Below are 22,958 nucleotides of genomic sequence, written 5' to 3'. Positions count from 1 at the left end.
ATCATATGCTTTGCCTTCTAAAACTTTCTGTTCTTAGCAGAGTATTTTAGCAGGATGTCGAATCCAAAGAGTTTTGCTGCCAGCACAGCTGTATTAGGAACGAGATTTTGTTGGGGAGTATTAAAAAGTACTTGAAGCTGGAAAAGTATAACCAAATGGACCACAATCCCCTGTGAACGTAAATAAATAAGGGGTGTGGGGGTAGAGCCTGCTGCCGTTGTGGGGCTGCTCTGTCCCTCAGCATGGAGTGGGGGGGGGTATTCCTTTGTCATCACTGTCCCCTTGCCAGGACAGCTGTTAAATCACAACAGCTTTATGTGCAGGTAGGTCACTGCAGTTTGTCACCACAGTAATTCTGTATTTTTATTTCTTTTTATACTTTGTCGTCATTAGCACATTTTCAGCAATGGCGTTTCTAAAATCAGTTCTGTACAAAATATATTTAGCTGTGGTGCCATCCAAGATTAACAATGTGGGACTGTTCTGGGAACAGTGTTGTTCCTTGTGAACCTGCTTTGCAGTTTTCTTGCCAGTCCCTAGGGATACACCTCCAGAGGCCTGAACATGAGTGTTGGGGTGGGGGTGTGCATTGAAATACAAATGAGATGCCCGTTTTAGGATCCTGTTCTGAGCTAGTACCATGTGACTTCCAGCTCTTCCCACAAGCCAGAGAATCCCAGAGCTTTCGCTGTAACCTGATTTCCCTGCTGAACGCTTCCCCTTTTGGTGCCTGGCAGGTGCTGTGGTTAGTGTGGTCCAGGTATGTGAGTCACACACAGGCTGCACCCACAGGTGTCACACTCTCCCACCCAGAGGAGAAAATGGATCAGCTGGCAACCTGCACTTGGTTTCACAGTCAGGGTCACTTGGTAGAAAACTTGGGGTTTTTGTTAGCCAGGACATCCATAGAAGGCAGCATTTAGTCCCAGAGAGGGAACCTCTATCCCTCCTTTCCACCCTTCAGTCAGGTGAAGAGCCACAAGAGTAACCACATCCTTGAGAGGAGGGCAGCGGGGTGGAACAGCCCATGGCTGTAATGCAGGATTCTCTCTGCCAACAGAAGCTTCCTGTTGAGAAATACACACTGCAGAAACCAAAAAATACTCAGTGTTGTAATGTTTCCCAGCACCAGCAAGCTCCAGACACACAATAAACAAGGTGCTTTGAAGTACAAATGTTTTATTGCAGTGTTTCATTATTTACAGTACCGTTCACTTTGTTCCTGGGTGCTACCAAAGTGCAAAGCCATTTCGGGCAGGGAAGCTAAATGATGGTAACTCGGCAGAAAAATACAACTGTGCCTTGCTCCTGCTGTCCTGCCTCTCCTGGTTCTGAATGCAGAGAAATTTGCTGCTCTCCCTGGGCATTTGGAACGACTTGGTAACTGTGAAACTTTGGTCACAAAGGATTGTCACTTGGTCTGTTCAAGGTGATGCAGGGCTGTCATGTTGCTGTCTCAATTTTTGATGGAAGTACTGGTTTATTACCAATTATCTTTCTGCTGACTCTCTTTGGTTCATTTAAGGTTTTGCTCCCTTTTATCTGCTCCCTTAAAAGAGCCAACCTTGAGAATGTTACCAGAGCTGCTACTGGATACTGAAATCAGTCATGTCTTCTAGAGTTGCACTTAAAAGTTTTACAGAATACCACAAATTTTATTATGCATTTCCATTTTGTATAAAAATGGTGATTCAAACACCACTGAAGCCTACATTTTCACACAGTACCATCTCAAAGTAGGACAAATTCAGGAACGATCTCTCAACAGAAACACTCCTTTGGAGAAGAGGGTAGTAACTACAGATTTTACTGAAGACTAGAGAATCCCAGTATTCCAGTGGCTAAACTCAGATCAAGAATCTTTCCAGCTTTTAACAAGTTTATTAGCTCAAGAAAGTACTTTTTAAGACAGTTTTCAGACTGAATCCCTGCAATTTCCACTGCTGTCAGCATTCCCTTGGGAGGTGAGCAGTGAACTTCTCTGCCTCAGCTATCTCCGTGTGCATCAGGGATGTCGTTACCTTCTAAAACTTGAGACACCTTCTGTTCCAAAGGTCTTGTACAACTGGGAAACGTTTAAGACTCCATTCCAGAAAACAAGTTATATGAAATGGCACTCGAGCTCTCCAGAGAACATGCAGCAGGGCTGTTGGGGGAAGCTCAGCAGCAGGAGCTGCTGCAGCGCTCCTCACCACATGCCTGATTGATTTACAGTTCAATACTGAGTCCCTGCAATAGCTGCCTCAAATGATTCTGAAATTATAGCTTCTCAGAAATGGGATGATTGCAGTTCTTGGCAGGTTTGTTCCTGTGAGTCACACTTTTATTCCATGTTTTCACAGGCTTTTGTGTATCACTACTGACAGAAAGCCACCAAAAGCTTTACAGTTGCAGAAGATACCATTTTCACAAAGAAAATGTATTTGATTTATTCCTTAACCTACCATACAAAACCCAGTGTTTAAAAGCTGCACAGTGCCTCCCTAGTAGCATTCCTTTGGAATTTGGTGGAGGCAGCAGAGCTCACATGCAGTCCACAACATTGCTGGACCCTTGGCCCACATCCCGGATCTGGCTGCTGAGACAGGAGCACACGGCCACACCTGCCCCTGCCCTGCAGTGCGACACTGAGCCCACGAGTTCCCACCTACGGCAAAAAAGGAAAGTTAAGTTCCTGCCCTTTCTGAGCAACCTGGAAGTATTTTCCGTGCCTGAAATTCTGTTACACTGCCTAGCTGTTCACTCTGCACAAAAACGCACCCCACTTAGTGCAAAATCAGATTGAAACAAGCAGGAGAATGTTACTGAATGAAAGGGTGAGGACAAGGGATAGAGAGGAGCAGAGGAGGAGGTGCTTAAATATTTAGAAGACTGCCCTAGTGATATAAGCAGCAGTCCTGCATTGATAGTTATGGATATTATTCAATTATTACCAGGAAACAACAGCTAGACTCCTCCTGCACACTGTTTCTATGCTGGTGTTTTCATACAGGCAGATTTCCTTGTCTTATTAAGCCAAGCAAAACATTTGAAATTACCTGTTCACTATGGGATCAAATGCTTCCACTGTGTTCAGGTACACGTTGCCATTATGACCTCCAACTGCAAAAATTTTCCCCATCAGTGTCGCTATGCCAACACCACCCCTCGGAGTTGTAAGCTCTGCCACATATTCCCATTTGTTACAGCGTGGGTCAAACCGCTCCACCGAACTCAGGGGCGAGTTGTCATCAAAGCCACCTGCAAACAACCATCACAGGGTCAGCTTTTGGCACTTCTGGTGCAGGGAATATCCAAGACTGGCATTCTCAGCATTCAGGGGGTCCTGTCCAGCTCTCTCTTTACTGGAACTTTACATGCTCCTAAAAATTACCCTAACAGCTCTCCCTCCTCTCACTGCACAAGCATCACTCAGAGTGACAGTTTTATTCTACTCAAGTTGCAAGGATTCTAATTTTATTATTTTTCTCCTTGAATTCATCATACTTATAATGAAACAGCTTCCCATTTGGAAGAGAAAGAAACCTAACACCAGCAAAAGGATGGTCTCAATCGTGAACTTATTTTACTTTATGCAAAACATACTCTAACAGCATTCTCAAATTACAGCATTGGCAAATATATGAGTAGGGAAAAAGAAATCCTCATGTAAGACTCAGTGATGCATTCCCCTTGCTGGGGAAGCTGTCAGAGGAGCATTTTTTTTGAAACCTATTTAGCACTTAGAGCTTTTTAACTATCACTATGGCACACCTACCTGGCATCTTCCTCTCTCAGGAAAGCAGGTAAATACAAGGTAGCACACAAGACAAGAAGCTGTGGAATAAGTGCAAAAAAAGCTACTGTTGTCTACACTCAGAACACAACTCGAGTGCTTTGAAAGCATGTTAATTTAAGAATAGTTTGCTAAAAGGAAACTCAAGAGTAGTGAATCTTGGGAGGATTTTCTAATACGGACATATTGCCCTTAACAGATCAGCCCTCCTGAAATGTGGGTTAGGAGCTGCTTTTCATTTCCTTGCTAACGTACCTTCGTTTAAGCGTGCCCTGGTTGTGCCTGCTTTCTTCTCCTGCCCAAGAACACCAAGTACAGGTCAGCTCTATCTGTTCCCGGTTCCTCTAGCAACAACAGCCTCTTCCAAAGGCCAGCACTTGGCAGCAGCAGCACTATAAAATGCCACATCCCTACTCACCCACAACATACAAGCAGCCATGGAGCTCACTGACACCGTTCCCAGCCCTTCGCTGACCCATCTCTTTCACTTCTATCCACTTATCCAAGTGGGGATCGTATTTCTCCACACTGGAAAGAGATGCTACACCATCATTGCCACCCACAGCATAAACATGGTTCTGGAAAACAGTTGCACAAAGATTATTTGTGATGTAGTTGCCTTTACTCAGCTTTTCATAAGCAGCGTTAAAATTATAGGAAAATGTGGTATATCCACTTTTATTTAAGAATTCCAACAACAGATGTAATTATCGAACATAAATGCTATCTCTTGCAATTAAAAGAAGTGAAACTGTTACGTAGTGTTGCAGCTCTTTTTCAGAGAATAAAGGGATTAAAGTACAGCATGCATTTGGTACTTTTGAACACAGTGACCATGACAAACCAAGCTGCTGAGTGAGACAGGAAGCACTATACATGTCATTAGAAGGGTATTCCTCCCAGTATCTCAAACACTGTTGAAACAGTTCAATTTGATATGAGTATTATCCTAAATATCCCTACTTTTTGCACAGGGTTTTGATGACCAGAGGCGCTCAGACCCACCAGCTGCATTTTGTTCAAGACCTTGTGTTCTGCCTTGTGAAAGCAGCTCCGAAAAGCAGGTGGGTTCCCCAGCTGGCCACAGCCTGGGAGGAAGCAGTGACTCACCACCAGGGCTACGGAGCCAACGCCGCCCCGGGGAGTGTTCATGGAGGCCACGGTGCTCCAGCGATCCGAGTCGATGTCGTAGCGCTCCACGTCGCTGAAGCACGTGTTGTCATCCAGCCCCCCGATGGCGTAAATGGGGCCACCCAGGGACGCCAGGGCGATGCCTCTCCTAGGGAAACACAGCACCAACACCTCAGTGCAAATCCTTAACCAGAGGGAGCCACACAGCAAATGCAATGGTACATGAATGGTGCCTCTTTCAAACTAGGGGGGAAAGAGTAATGCAAATTTTAAAAGTGACGTTTATAGTAAATCATGTGGCTGGCTCTCTGCACACCCATGTCATTTTGACTGAATGTCAACTCTAAGGCCAAGTCCTCTGCTGACATATCTGGATATGTGACAATGTCTTAGGTATGATTTCTCTATCTCAGTACTGAACTTTTATGCCTCCTATTTTCTTTTACTGAATCTGGTGATGAACCAAAACCTGCTGGTTTTAACTTTGTTGGTATAGCTGGCTGCTACCATTTGAGAATGACTGGGGGTGATACTAATACATATTAAAAGACAAACCTGTGCTGGATAATAAATAGCTGAACTCTAGCAAGATTTAATTGCAATTTCTTCCATTCTGGTGTATTTTTATTAAGTGTTAAAATGGTTGTCAGACTTGCTTGTACTATATCTACCAATATGAGAGTACAATCAGTACTATAAAATTGAAAGTATGGTCTAGAATATGAGCATTAAGTTTCTGCTTTAACTACCAAGAGAGGTGATCTACCATGTCATTGACAATATTCTTGTCTCATTAAAGAGGAGGCAGGAGCAAGGGAGGCACAATCTTTCTACAGAACAAACAGTGTGGCAAGATCTTGGGCTTATCTTAAATTGCCTCAGCAGATAACACAGACACCACTTAATGGTGGCAGTTGTTTTCTCTACTAAGTGTTCCAATGCCTCCATGAATGGGAGGAGTGGAGCTGGGAGGTAGCCAAGGCACAGCAACCCTTCCATTTACCCGGGTACTCAGTAATGCCACAAAAACCTAGGGCTGATTGTTGCTGAGATTATGCCCCAGGGTGGTGGCAAGAGGGAGGAAGCAGAGCAAGCCACTTCCAGAGTGTGGGTCTTCTACTTTAATTAGGTGACAGCTACAAATAGCTTTAGGACTTAGCCATACTTAATATTTCACTCCTACTTGTGGGTGATGCTTTTCAAAAAAACAAATAACAAAATGGAATGCAGAATTAAGGATACTGATTTAAATAACAGCAGAAACAAAAAATTACAGACCTTTGAGTCCAGTAACTCCTTAAAAGAATCTTAAATGTCAAGGCAAGAAAAGTCCTCAATCTGACTTTCATATTGAGTACTTCTGGACTTTTGTGTGAAAAACATAGGCAGCTATTTGTTTCCTGGTGTAGTATTTCACTTTTTTTATTTTCACTATGAAGTATTTCACTTTTCATGTTATGCTGGCAGTTATTTTGCTCATTCTTAAAAAGAGCAAAAAACCCACAGAACCAGTTCATCAGTTCCAAGCTGTTTACTGGGCATAGCAGACAGGCCCTAGATGCCAGAATGCAAGCACATAGCTGGAGTAGAAGAGGTCCCTGCTCCAGAAGCCAGCTCCTCCAAAAAAAAAAAAAGAACAAAAGGGTAATCTATTTATAGCATAAAGCTCCAAAATGGGGGGGGGGAAATCCTAGAAATAGAACAGTTTGAAAACACCCAAAAAAGGCAGAACAGGCAGGATGTTTTTCAGCATCGGCAAGAAATGGCACATCACAGACTAGGACTTGGAGCGTGAGACATATGTATACCTCTTTGTGTTCATTGATGCCTTCATCATCCACTTGTTTGTGAGAGGATCAAAGACTTCCATGCTTCCTAAGTGTTCATTTCCATCATGTCCACCTACTGCGTAGACTTTACCTGAACACACAGACATCTTTTGATACAGAGATTGCTTGGCAACATTTTAGTTTTCATTTATATAACATCCCTGCCTATGTGGAGACAAAGAGGTCAAACACAGGTAAAAGTTTTAGAATGTTTTCAATATCAGAGTTTTATATGCTGTACTCAACCAGGAATCTGTTCTAGTGTGGACTTTTACACAAAGCTTGAGATTATGTAGACAAAAAAATCTTCCCCTAATTTAAGTACTGCAGGTCAAATCAGTTTGGACACATGTACCAGTCTCTTCAGATTTTCTATGGAGAAAAATTATCTCTGTTCTGCTGCAGCAACAGAGAGGCTACCATGTACAAGGGAAAGCTGTATTATTGGTGCGAAGCTGCTCTGGACTGCACAGACCTGTTTTCACAAGATGGAGACCCAAAAATAAAGCTAGGTCTGCTCTTGGAAGAGTTATGGTCTTAGTAACTTTCCAGTATGGATAAAGAAGGGAGCCAGTATGAGCACTAGAAAATTCTGGGTGACTGCTGTGTAAGGCTGTTTCTTTATAAATGGATTTTTAAAAAGTAAATCACCTATTTAAGGCAAGAGGCTATATACAGTTCAGCTGGGCTGGGAGGAACCTTTAAAGTTCATCTAGTCCAGCCCCTCTGCAATAAGCAGGGGCATTTTCATTTTCAGGTTGCTCAGAGCACCATCCAGTCTGACCTTGAACGCTTCCAGAGATGTGACATTTACCACCCCTCTGGGCAACCTGTTCCAGGTTTTCACCAACCTCACTGTAAAAACTTCTGCTTGATATCTAGTCTAAATCTACCCTCTTTTAGTTTAAAGCCATTACCTCTTGTCCTGTTACAACAGGCCCTACTAAAAAGCCTGTCCTCATCTTTCTGGTAAGCTCCCTTTAAGTACTGAAAGGCCACAATAAGGTCTGCATGGAGCCTTCCCCCTTCCCAAGTCTGAAACAGCCCAACTCTGTCAGTTCCCAGTAATGTCTTTTCCATAAACACAGTCTCACACTGGCTCAGGACCAAACACTCCTTCAAGAGGGAGAAGCTTTACTAAATTGAAGACTATCCAACAATTAAGCAATTTGTTTACTACTTGTACAGCTAGTGAAAGTACCAATTCAGCAGAAGGAGCAAACAAGTGCCTTTTGCCTGGGGTTGCTTGAATAGGGTTACTGACCTCCCACGGAGATCACACCCACGTGCCTCCTCCTGCTGTTCATTTCAGGGCCGAAGAACCAGTTGTTCTTACTGATAGAGTAACACTCGATGCTGCGGAAGGGGTCACCCGATCCACCTCTGCCACCGACACAGAACAGCACACCTGGAGAACACAAATCAGGTTTCCAGAGAACTAGCAGGAGGATGGGGAAAAACAGCTGTATAGCAGAGCAACTGAAAATTATGTAGCTCGGGGCAAATTTTATTTCACTTCAAGGAGCACAGTCACTGCCCTTTATAACTGGATACTGGATTTTGGCCTTTGCTTGACATGCTGCTATGGCAATTAGCTATCTAGGCTCTCGTAAAAACAATGCATATTTTAAATATGCTTTTTGTGATTTGGCTTAAGGAGGTAAATCCATTGTTTGTTAAATACAATGATGGAGAAATTATGATTTGCAGTCTAATATTCATCACTCACTTTTGGTGTAGGTTAGTCAAAGACTTTAAAAGTTAGCTCAGCCTTCAACACTGAAAGAGAACTGTCCACTGTTTTCAGTACAGCTTTGAACAGATTGCCTGGTCATAACATACTTAACAGCTCTGGCTTTAATACAGATAGAGCCAATCAGGATAAATTATTAATGCTTTAAAGAAAGAAAATGACTGCTAAAGCTCTGCTAGGAAAATGCAGCACATTACCTAAATACCAGAGAGGTACATAATGGCTTTCCCAATTTTGCATTAAGTCATGAACAACCCTCGATACCAAGCTATACCTGCTTGCTATCAAGACACCTGCACAGATGTGCTGCCTTTTCTTCACACCACTCCCTACTGGGTAACCAGACACACATTTAATTACCAGCAGTCTGCTTCCTTGGTGTTGTGCGAATGGAGTACTCAAAGTCAGGCACTGCCCTGCTGCTCAGGTGAAGGTGGTAGTTTCTTGCTTCATCCAGCAAATCCCTACATTTTAGATTCTGCTTGACAATCTCTTCCTTTGCCACAACACCCATAAGGAAACAAACGGGCAAGAGAGGCAGCCGTACCTGACACAGAAATGAACACAGTTGGAGAAAGTGGCTGAACTGCTGAGTGTCACCAAGCACTGCTGCACACGCACCAGCTGGCAGCTCCGGAGCCAGCTGGCAGCCCCATGCTCTTCAATAAGGAGAGCAGCTCTCAGAGTTGCTCCAGACAACAGTGATATGAACAGTTCTTTTTAGTGATAATGTTTGCTACAACCATTTGCATTTCGGCCACAGAGGAGAAGTGTCCCTTGGCCCAGGCCATGCTGAGGAAGATGAGCTGCTGCCTGTGCTGCACCTGCACCTGCCCAGCATGATGCAGGCAGCACCCGTGGCTTTACCAGGGCTTTATCAGGTTAGTGTGCTGTTGGGTATGAATTTTCAGCTCACTGCTATGCCACTCTAAGAGGGCTTGTGCTAGAATGGTTCATTTTCTTTGGGTGGCAAGTCAAAAAGCAAACACTGTCACCATGAACTAAGTGTCTATGAAGGAGGTATTGCTAGTGCAGTAACACCTTTCTCTAAGGCAGACTCCACAGACTTCAAGATTAAAAAAAAAATACATGTTGGGAGTTAATTGTTTCCTTCTCAAAATCCTTCCTGCCATTTATTTCAGCAAACCTTTCATTCTTCTTTGTAAGACAAACAGTGCAGAATATGAAGTACAATCAGAGGCAAAGGTGGGACAAATATTAGTGGGGGGAACTGAAGCAATCCACCTGACTTCTTAAGGGTTGGAGTCAACGCTGTCAAGCAGCTCTCAGTTGGCTCAACAGCAATGGCGAAGAAGTCCAGTAGCTCCAGTGCTTCTCAGAGCAGCAGGATGGGCCTGTTACAGCACTGACAAGCATCCCTGTATTGAAGCAAGCATGTGCCTCTACCTGTTCTTCCTTGCCTCCTTGCTTTCAGTCCCACTTCTTCCTTTATTTTGTCCCAGCTTATTTGAGGCTACTTTAAAGCACCACTGCAGCCCTGCTGACAGGCTCCTGAGGTTAGTGATGTGGTAAGAACTCCAGGCAGACAGACTCAGAACCTCATTATGGGAGTAAAACCCGTAAGGCTGATTATGACACGGATAATCACTGCCTAGAAGCCCAGGCATGTTTTCAGCTAGCAGTAATGTCCAAGTCAACTGATGACTCCCTATGCTCTGGCAAATAACCCATATTTATAGGAAGGGGTTTACTTTTTCATTGCTTGAATCTAGACTCTGGTTTCCATCAATAGAATAAAACTGTTAATCTCATCTACTAGCACAACTGGGCAATAAATATAACTTTTCTTTCTTAAATCTCTAATTATATTGCTTGTAAGTTTAAGCATAGTGTAAGAAAGAAGGGGTTTTTGTACCAAAAACCTCATGCTAGTCTAGATGAAACTGAAAGTTTTTGGAAGACAGCTAATAAACCATGGTGACCTTTTCCTAGGAAACGTAAAAAATGATTCATGAAGACAATGACAGCAGCATTTTAGTGGACCTCTCCTTACTCACATAATGCCAACGTTATCAATTCAGCCAAATGCAAAATAATCAAGTTGGAGTTCAGTGACAACTAAAACTGCACAGCCAATCCTACCTGCTAAGACACATGGCATGTTTTGCAGCACATGGCATGCAAATCCTTCCCAGTACAGGTTCTCCACACGTATTCTCTCACAAATACTGTATTTAAACCCCCATACCCAGCACACAGGGAGCTTGAGTAAGTGAAGCAGCTAATGCTTTGACAGGAGGAAGTCCGATGGGTGTTCAAGTAAGTCCAGCTGAATGACCTTTTGATACCTGTATGTGTTTTCTTTCAGAAGCAGTGAGCTTGCATCAGGTCTAGACAATTAAACTGCCAACTCCTTTTGGCTCCTACTGTGGTAGTCTAGTGAGCATTAAAAAGTCTGTCATGTTTCATAGCCTACTAGGGCTAACACATCTTGCTCTTTCGTTAACGAAATACATGAAATATTCTAGAAGTAGCACAACTTGATGTGACACATCTCTGTTAGTTTCCTTTCCTAGCCATGTAAGAAAACTCAGCAGTTTTGCCTCCATTCTGAAGTACAAATACGTAACAGCAAGGGCAGTGAGCATATTAGGCTGTATGAGTGGCAAGCCAAGTGAAGTGATGGCTTTATTTTCTATTTTATGTCAATATAAAACGTTTCTGCTCAAGCGCAGATGTAGCTTTTTGTTGGTCCCCCACCTCCCAGCCATGTATAAAGTGAGTACCCTTCTCTCTACAGAAACAGGAGAATATCACTTCTCCCTGATATTTAAGAAATCTTAACTTGCTTACACTGTCAACTCCCAACCGTGAACTGGACGAGGCACCAAAAGCTATGAACATTTTCAGCTGGAGACCTACCCACGTACAAAGAGCTGATTGATTACACAACCAAACCAGCGATGAGACAGGCACTTGGTGCCTCTGTGTGCCCTACCTGTGCAAGGATCTCATCCAGCCACATAGCGTGATGCTGTGGATTGGCCAGCAGCCACTTGATAGCAGCATTGTAAACTTGCTTTTCATTTTCAATATTCAGGTCACTGGAGGACAGGAGTTTATGGAGGTGCTGTGGTGACACACTGACAAAGTCCTCGCACTCCATCACTTCTGTAAAATGTTCACAAGCAAACTGATCAGCCATGTCCATCAGGTCGATGCGGTTGTGGCTCTCAGCGAACGCCCTGACTGCCAGGCAGTTGGAGGGGTGGAAGTGCAGCTTCATGTATTCACAGCAGGCCTTTGCCACCAGTTCCACCTGCAGGATGCAGGCAGCGTACAGGAGTGGCTGGACGTTATCCACTGTCAGCGTGAGCCGCGAGGAGTACGCGAACTTCACCAGGTCCTCGATGGCATCACCGTCAAAGTCCCTGATCTCGATCAGCTTCTGCTTGGCTTCAGCCATTTCCGAAAGAAACATGGCTCGGAAGTATGGAATAACACAAGCTAGCACCAGTTTGTGGCAGGAGATTAGCTTTGAACCAACCTGAAAAGAAAAGAACAAAAAACCTCTGATGTTTTACTGGAATGTCGGTTTTGGCTGTGAAAGGAGGAGCAGTGAAGCTGGAATAGAATTCTAGATTCGATGTGTTTCGTCTGTACTTTGTCCACACAAATTAACCCCATTTGCCTTGGAATTCTGACACTACATCCATGTATCCCAAGGAATTCTAAGCTGTAACTTGGCGATCAGAGGAGAGCAAAGCCGTAACACAAGGAAGCAAAAGCACTGATGCACTGAACCTGACTTTCTTTAAAAGGCTTATGAAGCCTCTGTAGAAATATTCTAGATGCACCTTGTAGACAGGAGACACTTGTTTTATATACACTCAGAGATTTTAAGGGCGGGAAAATTAGAAAGTGACATTTTTAGACTACTTAATTTAGACTTCTGGACTTCCATTACTGTCAAGGAACTGATGTTTATAGAAGCAAATTTATGTAAAAACATAGGAATAACAGCTATTTCAGGGGTTATTAAAAGTTACCAATCACTTCAGTATTTTTAGAATGTTTAGCCACAAAAGACAGTGTATTCCCCATAAAGAGAAGGTATTTCTCAAAATTCTGAGCAGAAAATGTAAAATAAGCTTTTCACATACAAAATTCTAGAACTCCATTACATTAAAAAATAATCTAAATATTGAAGGTAAATGAACAATCCACTGCTATTTGTGTTCCAGGAGTGCTTTCTTACAGCCTTTGTCACTTTGCAGTCTGCACTAACATAAAGGGATGGCTGACTTAAGAAACCAGTTTCCCTGACCGACTCAAACAACATGTTCATTTTCAGATGAAGGTGTTACAGAGAGCTGTTGTGCACTTAAAAAAAGATACTAAATTATAAAGGATATTTTGGAGTTTTTTCTAGCTCTGATTCAATACACAATTGCTCTACCTTTTTAAAGAGTATGATCAACACAAGTGTAACCTACCTGGTGAGCAGCGAGTTGAGTACAGAAAGCAAACACACAAGCAAGAGTATGCAGATTAAAAAAGAGGAAAAGATGGATGCTTCAGTGTGATTACATCAGATCACCCCAGAAGGAACAATTCAGACCTACCAAATGAACAAAAAGCAAACCAACAGGAGAAAAGCAGATGGTATTCATCTGCCACTCTCTGCCTTCTAACAGCCTCCTAAGACTGTTCGTATGACAGCAGCAGGAGAGTAGGTGAAATTCCAGAATTTTAAATTAATTCCAGAGGGAGTCTCCCTGTGTGTTCCCACAGCTTATTACTGTTACCAGCACTCCAACCAACTAACTACAGTACTGATACAAAAAAATGCTACCAGTGGTCTGCTACGTAAAGCTCCCAGGCCATTCTTACCTTCAGACACTTTTATTCTGCCCATCATCCCACTCTCTAACTAAACCTTCCTTTGAATTAAGTGGCTTTACTATGTTACCCAAATCTGCTTAATTTTAAATCACAGAATGGTTTGGGTTGGAAGGGACCTTAAAGGTCATCTTGTTCCACCCTCTAACATAGGCAGGGACCTTCCACAAGTTATCTAGCATATTCTTGGTATTTTGAAATCAGAGTTCCCCTCCAGTTACTAACAATCCTATTTTAAGAGCCAGCAGTTAAAACAATAATCAGTCTGACAACAGCAATGCCAGAATTGCTCACTATCACAGTCACACACAAAAGCAAAAAGTTCAGTAGAGATCTGATTATTCTTAAAACCTGAGTGAGGCCCGAGCACTACAGGAAGAAAAATCAAGCCCCCATGAAAACTGTAATTCAAGTACATAGTTACCAGTCACTTGGAAATCCCTGATTTAGGAAGCCATACAATAAGATTTCCACAGGTTGCTCCAGCCTTCACTGAAAGCCAAGTCATGTCATCTAATATTCTTAAATTACCAAAGCAGCTCCACACAGATCATACAAATGAACATTCATACAAGCCTAACTTAGGGAAAGTTAAACTGCAGCTCCAGTAAAGTGTTTTTTCCAAGGCAAGTTTCCCTAGCAGGAGTATACATTTGACTATGTTTATAAAATAAGACTGTCTGCCTTTTTTTTGCAAGGGTAACTGGAAAGGAAGGAAGGTAAGAATGAGGTCAACAAGAAAAGGGATGAGGAGAGTTTGTAACACCAGGGATATACATCTGTCAGGAATCTTCCCTGTTCATATCTAACAGTCAAAGTGGCAGGCTAACAACTTCTCCTAAAGGCATCTGTCATTTGTTCTTGGTTTAGGAACTGTGCTTCATCATTATTCCTTAAGCAACTATCTTGCACTAGTAAGCTGTTTAGCTAAGCAATACTTAATATTTAGAGGTGCTGTCACCCACTTCTGTGCATGCTAGATACAAACTTATTGTGATCAGGATATAAGTAATATACAGCTGAGTTTAAAACAATGCATTGAAGCAATGCTATGCAAGAATCATAAAATTTCCTTCCTCCCTCTCCTCCTTTACTCTTTGATCAGCTATAGAACACAACTGTCTGGGTTGTTTTTTTTTTTCTTTCTTTGAAGAATGCTGGAAGATAGATTTGTTCCAGAAATCCTGTTTGCTGAAAAGAATCTAGCAAAACAACACAAAATGCAGAAATTGAGGTAAAATTAGGGATGAAAATGCATTGAGAACAAAGAGGCTACAAGGAGCCAGAATTGCACAGTAATTACTGACCAACTGTGGAAACTTGCTTAGAAGGAAAGATGGATGAGGCCAAAATCATGTACTTCCTCTCTCAGATTGTCAATATCTTAAGTGTTTAAATTTCAGCTGTAAACTTCCTAAATAAGGAGAAAAATATGAGCATCTCTAGAGATGCCTCAGATCCAAGAGGGATTCTGTGGCTTCCATATCCCTGCCAATATTCACAGCCACTTCCCAACACACTTATTTGCAACTTAATCTTCAGACTGCTACATGCAATGGATGTGTGACAAGTATCACCTTTAATGTAACATCACAGAGCTCTCCAGCTTCAAAGAAGTGAAGAAGAGAGCTGTGAAAATCCCTCCAAGCCTCATTTGCCTCAAACACGAAGACATCGTCATCCCCATCACTGTTGGAAGACCGAGCTTGCTGCTGCTGCCGCCTTTTTCCTTTCATCAGATGTTGTTTTGCCTGCTCAGGGACCATGGATTCTGAAGCCATTGGCTGCTTCTTCTCTCACTGCATCAATCTTCAAAAACTCCTGCCAAGATAAAATCCAGCCCATCAGGAGCTAGGTACTAAAATTCAGTTCTGTTCATCTTCCTGTTTAAAAATACACACAAAAAAGAAAATTAGACATTAGGTAATGCTAGTACATAACACTTTGATTTCGTTATATTACTGCCTATGGTCTTACCTGGGGAAGGTGAGAGCAGAAGGGACAAAAATAAAAGACCCACTTGAATCTTATGTAAGTACCTTTAGGAAAAGACATTATTTACCAACTTGTTGTCCACACTTCTTGAAAAGGACATGAAAAAGAAAAAGCAAATAGATAGAATAGAATCATAGAATGGTTTGGGTTGGAAAGGACCTTAAAGATTATATAGTTCCAGCCTTCCACTAGACCAGGTTGCTCAGAGCCCCACCCAGCCTGGCCTTGAACACTTGCAGGGATGGGGCATCTGCAGCTTCTCTGGGCAACTTCTTCCAGCGTCCCGCCACCCTCACTGAGAAGAACTTCCTCCTAACATCTAACCTAAACCTCTCCTCTTTTCACTGGAACTGTTCCCATTTGCCCTGCGACCACCTGCCTGTGTAAAGTCACTCTTCCTGTAATAAGCCCCCTTTAAGTGCTGGAAGGTACTCCAGAGTATATTGAGAAGCATGTTCCTCTTACACTGACTACGTTTGGTTTCATGCCTTTTTAGTCAATTTATGATGCATTCATTCTTCATTCTATGCTAAGAGTTGATGATTGCTGTAGTTCAGTGATTTCTGCTCATGGACACCGGTGTTGGAGGAAGTGGACTGACCAAAAGAACAAAAAGTTCTTCTGCAATAAAAATTTAAGTCATATGTCTGGGAGCAGAACTGATTTTCCTTTGGGAGATTTTGAAAGTGTCCATGCCTCTTATTAAATCTACAACTCTTCCTGCATCAGTACCAGAGAAAAAGCAGGAAGTGACCTGAGGCGACCATACTCGTTCCTGCTGTAGGTCACAGGGTTGCTGCCAGCTCCATGTCCTGTGTGGTGACAGAGCTGGTGGCTGCACCAGGCCAGGCAGGTTAAAGTGGGATCAAACATGCCTGGAATATCTGCCTGTGTGGTGCTTTAAGCAAGATAAGTATTCTTCCTTTAAAAGATAAGTAAGAGAAAGATCTTACTTCTTCCAAAACTACAGAGTACCTCAAAAATGTTATGTGTCACAGGATCTTTATATAGTTTATAGCAATGAATACCTTTTTCTGCTGAAAACCTAGCTGCATTATGCCAGATTTGACAAATTACTAAGATATTTTTCTATATCTTATATATATATTGTGTGTATATATATACATATATAGTTCATTAGGATATTATGTTTCTCAAATTAATCCTCCATGACTGGTACTCATGTTTAATGTGCCCTTCAAAGAAGTCACTATTAGCACTGAGATCTGAAGCTGACACAGAGCTTCAGACACAATCTCTTGAGGTTATAAAAATTAGCGTGAACAAATGAAAGGGAAAAGACTGTAGTTGAAGTGCTGTACAAGGATGTTGAAAGGCATCATGTGTTATTCATTCACATGATAATGGAGGTAAGATATAGCATCTCTAGCCCACACTTGTAGGGAACTCATGCTTATTTTGGTCTTTGACACTCTGGCTTCACCACGTCCTGGTTACTCACACCTAACCATTGCTACAGTGAGCAGAAACACTGCTTTCAGACAGAACTGACACTGACTGCTAAATTAGAGTATACAGCTCCCAAGCCATAAGGTTTTTCCATCTGACACATAAGCTACATTTATCCTCATGCTTTAACTGCAGCTGCACACATACTTTCCTCATCTATTCTGTGTCTCAAGGTAAAAAATGCTGATGGTGTGCATTTTACCTGTTCTGGGTATGCCATTGTAAACACCAACATAAAACCCATGAGTCTTATGAAGAAATCAGTGCTGCTGTTGGGGTGAATTTTTTACGCTATAAATGAACTAAGCAATAATACAAAAGCCAAACATAACTGATTTTAAGCAATGTTTTTCATCCGTATCTCATGTTCATAGCAAATAATGGTCTCAGAGATGCTCTGAGCTCTTGCCTGTAAGAAAAGAAGTTGAGTGCATACTTGGATTTATATATTTGATACATACTAAGTACACACTTGATATTGTAGGGGAAGAAACTAGAAATGATACCAGAGGAAACCAATGGCATTACTCAGGCACACAGCCATAGATAAGAAAACCATGTATGAGGGAGTGCCCAGTACTGTGATATCAAATATGGGTATGGGAACATGAGAGCAGTCAGCTACTGTTCCTCAGGTAAAGAGAAGGTTCTGCACCTTGTTAAAAATTTAAGGTGTAACATAACCTTCAGAAATATTCAGATAGCAGTAGACTGACATACTTCAGCTTTCTTTTGATGAGACTTTGTGACAGGTATCTTAGATTTTTATTCTTCCCCCAAGTCACCAATTCAGGAGCATCTTGTTTCTGTCATACACCTCGGTCATGCAAATCTTTTTAGACACCTATCCCCAAATCCTCTAGTGCTCTTAATTACAGCATCTCACAATTTGAGTCTTCAAACAAATCATCATCTGCTATGGGAAGTACCAGCTGTAGCCTTGTGTCATTTGGAGAAAATACTGGCTTGGACTCATGTTTAGCCATAGGCCTTTTCTGTTCTCAGATTTTAAATGAAGAAGAAATTAATTTTAGTAGCACTTGAATCAAGATACTAAGCTCTGGAAATCTGAAGATCACATCACAAAGTCATGAAGGTCAGTATATTTCAACTCCACAAACTAAGAAAGAAGAGCCATTAACAGATTTGCTCCCCAAATCAACAGAAATTCAACAATAACATCCCACTACTTGAGGTTAATTTAGTCCTGGGTGAATGCCACACACACATAGTCTTTCCTCTCCAGAACAAAACACTGCCATAGCCATTCAGAACTTCAATAACGTGCTCCCTTTTTCATCTTGGCCTCCATACAGTCTAATATTTTCACAACATTAAGAGCATAAGTAACCATTACAGTAAGTGACTGACTCTAAGGAAACTAAAGGAAGTGCTTCATTCATAACATCATCTATCATTCCTTGTAAACAGCTGCTTGACACTTTTCATGAAGAAGTAGCTGTCTGAATAAAAAACCCAAACAAACCCCACACATGTTTACAGCTCACCATCATTTGCTGAGAGTCAGTCAGCAATTTTCTTGCTCAAGTTAAAAATTTAGAAATATTGATGATGTCTGCTATTCTCAAGAGTGCAGCTGTTCCAGACCCCAAAGTGTGTTCTGGTCATCAGTGCTGGCCCTCAGGCAAGGGACTGAGGATCCCCTCCTAGCTGTTCCTCACACTTATAGAAGCAAGAAAGGATGGGAGGTCAGAGCACAAAGAGGTTATCTTATAGCTGCTGCAATTCAGTCCTAAAGTGATGTGATTTTGATTCAAACATTCTAGCTAAATCTTCAGCTGAATTAAGTGTAAAATTACTCAAGTCATACAGAGTACTTATGTTCAGTAGAGAAAAATTACCTCCATTTTGAAGCAAAAAGAAATTGAAGACAACAGACAGTGGTAGGACATGAATAACATTGCTCTGTTTTCCCCCCATAATGAAATTAAATCCCAGGAATCCTGACCAACAAGCCAATCTAGACGTTGGAGTACATGGCCTCTTTCCTCTGTGAAGCACCTTGAGAGATGGTGTCCCAGAAAGAATGGATCATTCTTATTCTTCCTCTGACACGTGGAAGGAAGACACTTCAGTGATGCAAAACTAACAAAACCACAATTCCCACTTATAACCAAAACTAGGCAGCCTTCAGGTAAGAGGTATTATGATACCTATAAATCCAATGTTCCTTATGATCAGTGGTACTGAAGCTGGAAAAAAGGTGGCAGAAATGCTGGAGAAATCAAGATACAGATGAAATTTCACCAAGTATCCTGTATGTAATTTCAGTTACCCACCCCAAAGATGAACGAAAATCACATCATGATCTGTGCAGAGAAGGGCAGTCAGCCTCCCTCAAAAAACAAAAAGGCCTTTTAATCGAAGGAGATGAGAAATGTGCCTTTGTACGTGTGGCTGTGTAAAACTAACTTGTCTAACACAGAGCCTGGTGAGTCTCTGTGGGTAATGAAATGCTCTCACTGCTGCCCACAAGATCAGAACAGCAGAGGCAGCAACAAGATCTTCTCCAGTTTAATCCACCTAACAGAGCAATTTCAGTTGTTGTCTTGTGTTGTGCTAAGAAAACTTGAACGTTTGGAAAAAGGACAGCTGGCAGAGCTAAGGAAGACACAGATGGAGAGAAGTGGGAAGTGTAGGAGGCAGCTGCAGTGCAAACTGCAGACAAGCAGCAGCTTTGGCAGGGACTGTGCAAGCAGCTGTTTCACTGCTCAGTCTGGTTACAGCTACATCAGCAAGAAGGAACATGGAGGGAAAAAAATTAATAGATGAAATAGTGTAGAAAATCCTCAGCTCTCTCCCATTCTCCATTCACTAATTCTATCAAGGATGATGTGGAAATTTTATGCAAAACTGTTCAGATGCCCATGCTAATTAGGTCAAATCAGATGAGGCTGGAAAACATGGGAATATTCAAATTACACACTGTATTACAACCCTAAGCCTACTGCACTTTTCAGCAGAAAGTTATTTAACAAAGAAAAATAGTCAGAATCCACCCACCTAACTGGTTTAGCTTGTTTAAAACCACCAAGATTGCTTTTGTAGAAACACATAGGAAAGTTTCTTAGACAACACTAATACAGTTTCAAAATCCTTTCAGCATTTCCAAGGTTCTTTGCAGCAAAAAGTGACATTATGGTTTTGTGTTACTTGTCACACAGGTAGCTCAGTAACAGTAAAAGAGGTACAGCTGGCACCATCTCTCATCCAAATCATCAATCAAATGATTTTTATATGTATAATCAAAACCCCATCAGTGCTGTAGACACACAAGCAGTGAATGAGGACTGCTCTTCCTTAGAAAATGCAACAGAAAAGGTGTTTTGTAGAGCATGAGAAGCATAATCAGATAAAATTTCTTTTTGGAAATAATTCTTCCTGGCAGTCCCTTCATGCTGTTTTGAGACAGCTTCTTCCCAGCTCCCTTTGATTCAATGCTCAGTGAAGTTCTACTGAGGTTTAAACCTGGTTTCCATGAAACACCAGAAAGGCCACCTGTCTCCTGGGATTTGTAGAATAACAGGTTGGCAATTTTGTTCAATTTTGCATTATAAAAAACAAACAAAACCCTAATATGCCATGATTTATTTATGCTTGATTTACTTTTGCTTCAGAACAACCAGCAAAATCCCTCAGAAGTCACAGAACAGCAAAGTAGGACTCTGCTTTGCAGATACAAGGGTAACTAAGACATGGTTTATTTATGCAATGTAACCTTGGGAAGACCCAAAAAGTAGAACACAAAATAAAAACCACTGAAAATCGGTGCAATGGGAGCACAGTGAAGTGCTGATGGATAGATACGAAAATTTAACTAGCCTACTACATCACGACAACACAGAACAGTCCCTTACCAAGGAGAGGCACTATTGTCTTCTCTGATGGACCATATTAAAAATAACAATAGTTTAATAGTCTCCACAGCAGCATTTAGTCCAGCCATTCCCGGGAAGTATTAACAGAGAGCAAAATTATTTCTAAGTCATTTGGCAGCTTCCTGTATCCTGGATGTGTATATCAAGGCATGGTACCCACCAGAGCATTCCAGAACTGTAGTGAAACAATGCTTCCCACACAGACACCAGTCCCTTTCTCCCAGGACTCTCTGCCTTAGCTGCCAACTATCATCACATTCTCTCATTTAGAGATTCACATGACAAACAGCTCAAATCATAAAGCAGTATCACCTTCCTTTTGTCCCAGAGCTGCAAGCTCCTTCAAAATCTGAAATCAAGAGGTGGCAGAGGGAATACAAGACAAAAGGCTTCACAACCCAAGATGTTATAACCATTGCAGGAAATGATTATTACAAAATCTGTTCGGTGAAACCTGCTGGGGAAGAACTGAAGCACTGGGTAATGTGGTACTGTGCTGCCTTGCATCAAGTTACTGGCAGTCATTACACAATGATCCTGTCTTCGTGTCACTGGTTACATTTGCCTTTACAAATAAATGGCCAACTAGAAAACTGGATGCCAGGCTACTGACATCCTACTAACAATTAACAAAATAAATGAGGTAATGAACACCCTGCACAGAAACCCCAAGCACAACCTCGCCATGTAACAACGCAGTCAGGCTTTTTTCACAGCACAAGAATTTGCACAGAGATTACAGGGGACTCAGCCCAAACTGACTCAAAAACCTCAGACCACGTTGCCTGAAGAAGGTGGCTGAACCGTTTGCAGCTTAACCTCCATTTCCAGCAAAGACATACGTGACATGTCTGTTGTGGTTTTGTTTACCAACACTTGATCAGCTATTTTACTTGTTGTTGGTACTTCTCTGTAGTGATTTGTTTCTTGATTATCCTTCCCGAAGCCTTTGCACCCAGCACAGAAATCACAGAAAACCAGGTATCCCTGAGTTTTGTAACTTTTACAAGTGTAGGATATATAGGAATGACTTAAGAAAAGGAGGAAACACAGATCTACTTCCCAGTGGCCAGTAAGCAATTGCCTTGAATGGAGATGGGAAGGGGGGACCCATCAAAGGAGGAACGAAAGCCAAGCAGGCGGGGGGAGCTGTGACATCCTAAATTCTCATTTATTTGAGAAGGAAGGAAAGGCTAGGAACTCCTGCGGCTCTCCCCAGTAGCAAAGGGCAATTTCTTGCTGGTTTTTTTTAGCACAAATATTTGTTTTGGGGTAAGCTAAGTGACTACTCGTTATCTTTTAAAAAACGCCAATAGTGAGCTGACTAAGGCACTATCTTTGGCTGTGGTCTGCACATGGAGCATCTTGAAACGCGTGGAATCCGGGCTCAGTTAATTTTTAATTAACGTTTATCTCTTTCTCGAGTGGCGTGGCTGCCAGGGTTCTCTCTGTGGATGCCCCCGCACCACAAGCCCCCCGATGCCGAGCCCGGGCACCGTGCCGCCTCTGCGCTCTCTGAGCACAGCCCGGCCCTGGTACCCATTTGCACGGATTCCACTTTAATTCACCACACACCCGCGCTCGGTCCGGCTCCCTGGCTCCGATCTCGGCGATCCCCGTGGCCGAGGAGGGAGCCGGGCCCGGCCCGCGGCCCTCCCGGGAGCGGCTCCGTCCCGCCCTGGCCAGGGTGCCCCGGGGGTAGCAGTCCACGGCGGTGCTGCGAGGAGGGGGAAGACCGCGGCACCGCCCGCCCCGCCGAGCCCGCTGCCGGGACACCTGAGCGGAACCTGAGGGCAAGGGGCGCGTTACATAAGGGCGGGGGAGCCGCCATGGCGGTACGAGCGCGGTAGGAGGGCGCGGGACGGCGGGGGAAGAACGCAGAGTGGGGTGCAGCCCTCCGGCTGCGGGGGCAGGGGAGGTGTGAGCTGAGAGCCGGGGTGAGAGCCGCGGTGCCCGCCCGCTGCCCGCCCCGCTCACCTGCGCTGCTGCTGCCGCTGCCGCCGCGGCGGGTCCGGCGGAACGCCCGCCGCCCGCCAGGGGGCGCGCCGCGCGCATGCGCCGAGGGGCGGGGGCACGGCGGGAGCCCCGCAGCGCTTCCCGCGCTCCCGCCCCCTCAGATCCCCGCGGGGAGGCGGTTCCATCCCTTCGCTCAGTGGTGTGTGTGGAAAATAGACTTTCCAGGCTGGTACTTGCCGGGTAGAAGGGCTGACCTTCAGTGGGAAGCAGAAGCAGGCAGAGTAATT

General features: G+C 43.1%; 1 protein-coding gene across 4 annotated transcripts; it reads right to left on the bottom strand.

Annotated features, from left to right (window-relative positions):
* Positions 1-1,159: 1,159 nt before the first annotated feature.
* On the bottom strand, positions 1,160-22,763 carry LOC138100627 (kelch-like protein 8). 4 transcript variants are annotated; one of them, XM_068998501.1, is made up of 10 exons: positions 22,693-22,763; positions 14,929-15,234; positions 11,448-11,996; positions 8,849-9,035; positions 8,000-8,143; positions 6,715-6,826; positions 4,886-5,054; positions 4,194-4,353; positions 3,039-3,240; positions 1,160-2,647 (listed from the first exon to the last, which is right to left on the bottom strand). In XM_068998501.1, the coding sequence occupies exons 2-10, from the start codon at positions 15,130-15,132 to the stop codon at positions 2,524-2,526; spliced, it is 1,851 nt and encodes a 616-aa protein (XP_068854602.1). In that variant the 5' UTR covers positions 15,133-15,234; positions 22,693-22,763; the 3' UTR covers positions 1,160-2,523. The 4 variants fall into 4 exon arrangements, 3 of the variants coding, with proteins under 3 accessions (XP_068854602.1, XP_068854603.1, XP_068854604.1); XM_068998502.1 differs by having other exon boundaries at positions 14,929-15,172; positions 22,693-22,761; XM_068998503.1 differs by lacking the exon at positions 1,160-2,647 and adding an exon at positions 3,758-3,816 and having other exon boundaries at positions 3,116-3,240.
* Positions 22,764-22,958: the final 195 nt, after the last annotated feature.

Source organism: Aphelocoma coerulescens, unplaced genomic scaffold (genome assembly GCF_041296385.1).
Source record: "Aphelocoma coerulescens isolate FSJ_1873_10779 unplaced genomic scaffold, UR_Acoe_1.0 HiC_scaffold_121, whole genome shotgun sequence".
In the NCBI taxonomy this organism is placed as follows: Eukaryota; Metazoa; Chordata; class Aves; order Passeriformes; family Corvidae; genus Aphelocoma; species Aphelocoma coerulescens.
This window is presented reverse-complemented; position numbering and strand designations above follow the sequence as displayed.

What these genes read in the sequence shown, in the direction of transcription:
- LOC138100627 (XM_068998501.1), bottom strand. Translation starts at nt 15,132, where the DNA reads ATGGCTTCAGAATCCATGGTCCCTGAGCAGGCAAAACAACATCTGATG. An exon ending in TCTGTGATGTTACATTAAAG is followed by an intron (nt 11,997 to 14,928) that starts GTGATACTTGTC and finishes TTTTCTTTTCAG; the next exon opens with GTTGGTTCAAAGCTAATCTC. An exon ending in GGGTGTGATCTCCGTGGGAG is followed by an intron (nt 6,827 to 7,999) that starts GTCAGTAACCCT and finishes CTGTGTGTTCAG; the next exon opens with GTAAAGTCTACGCAGTAGGT.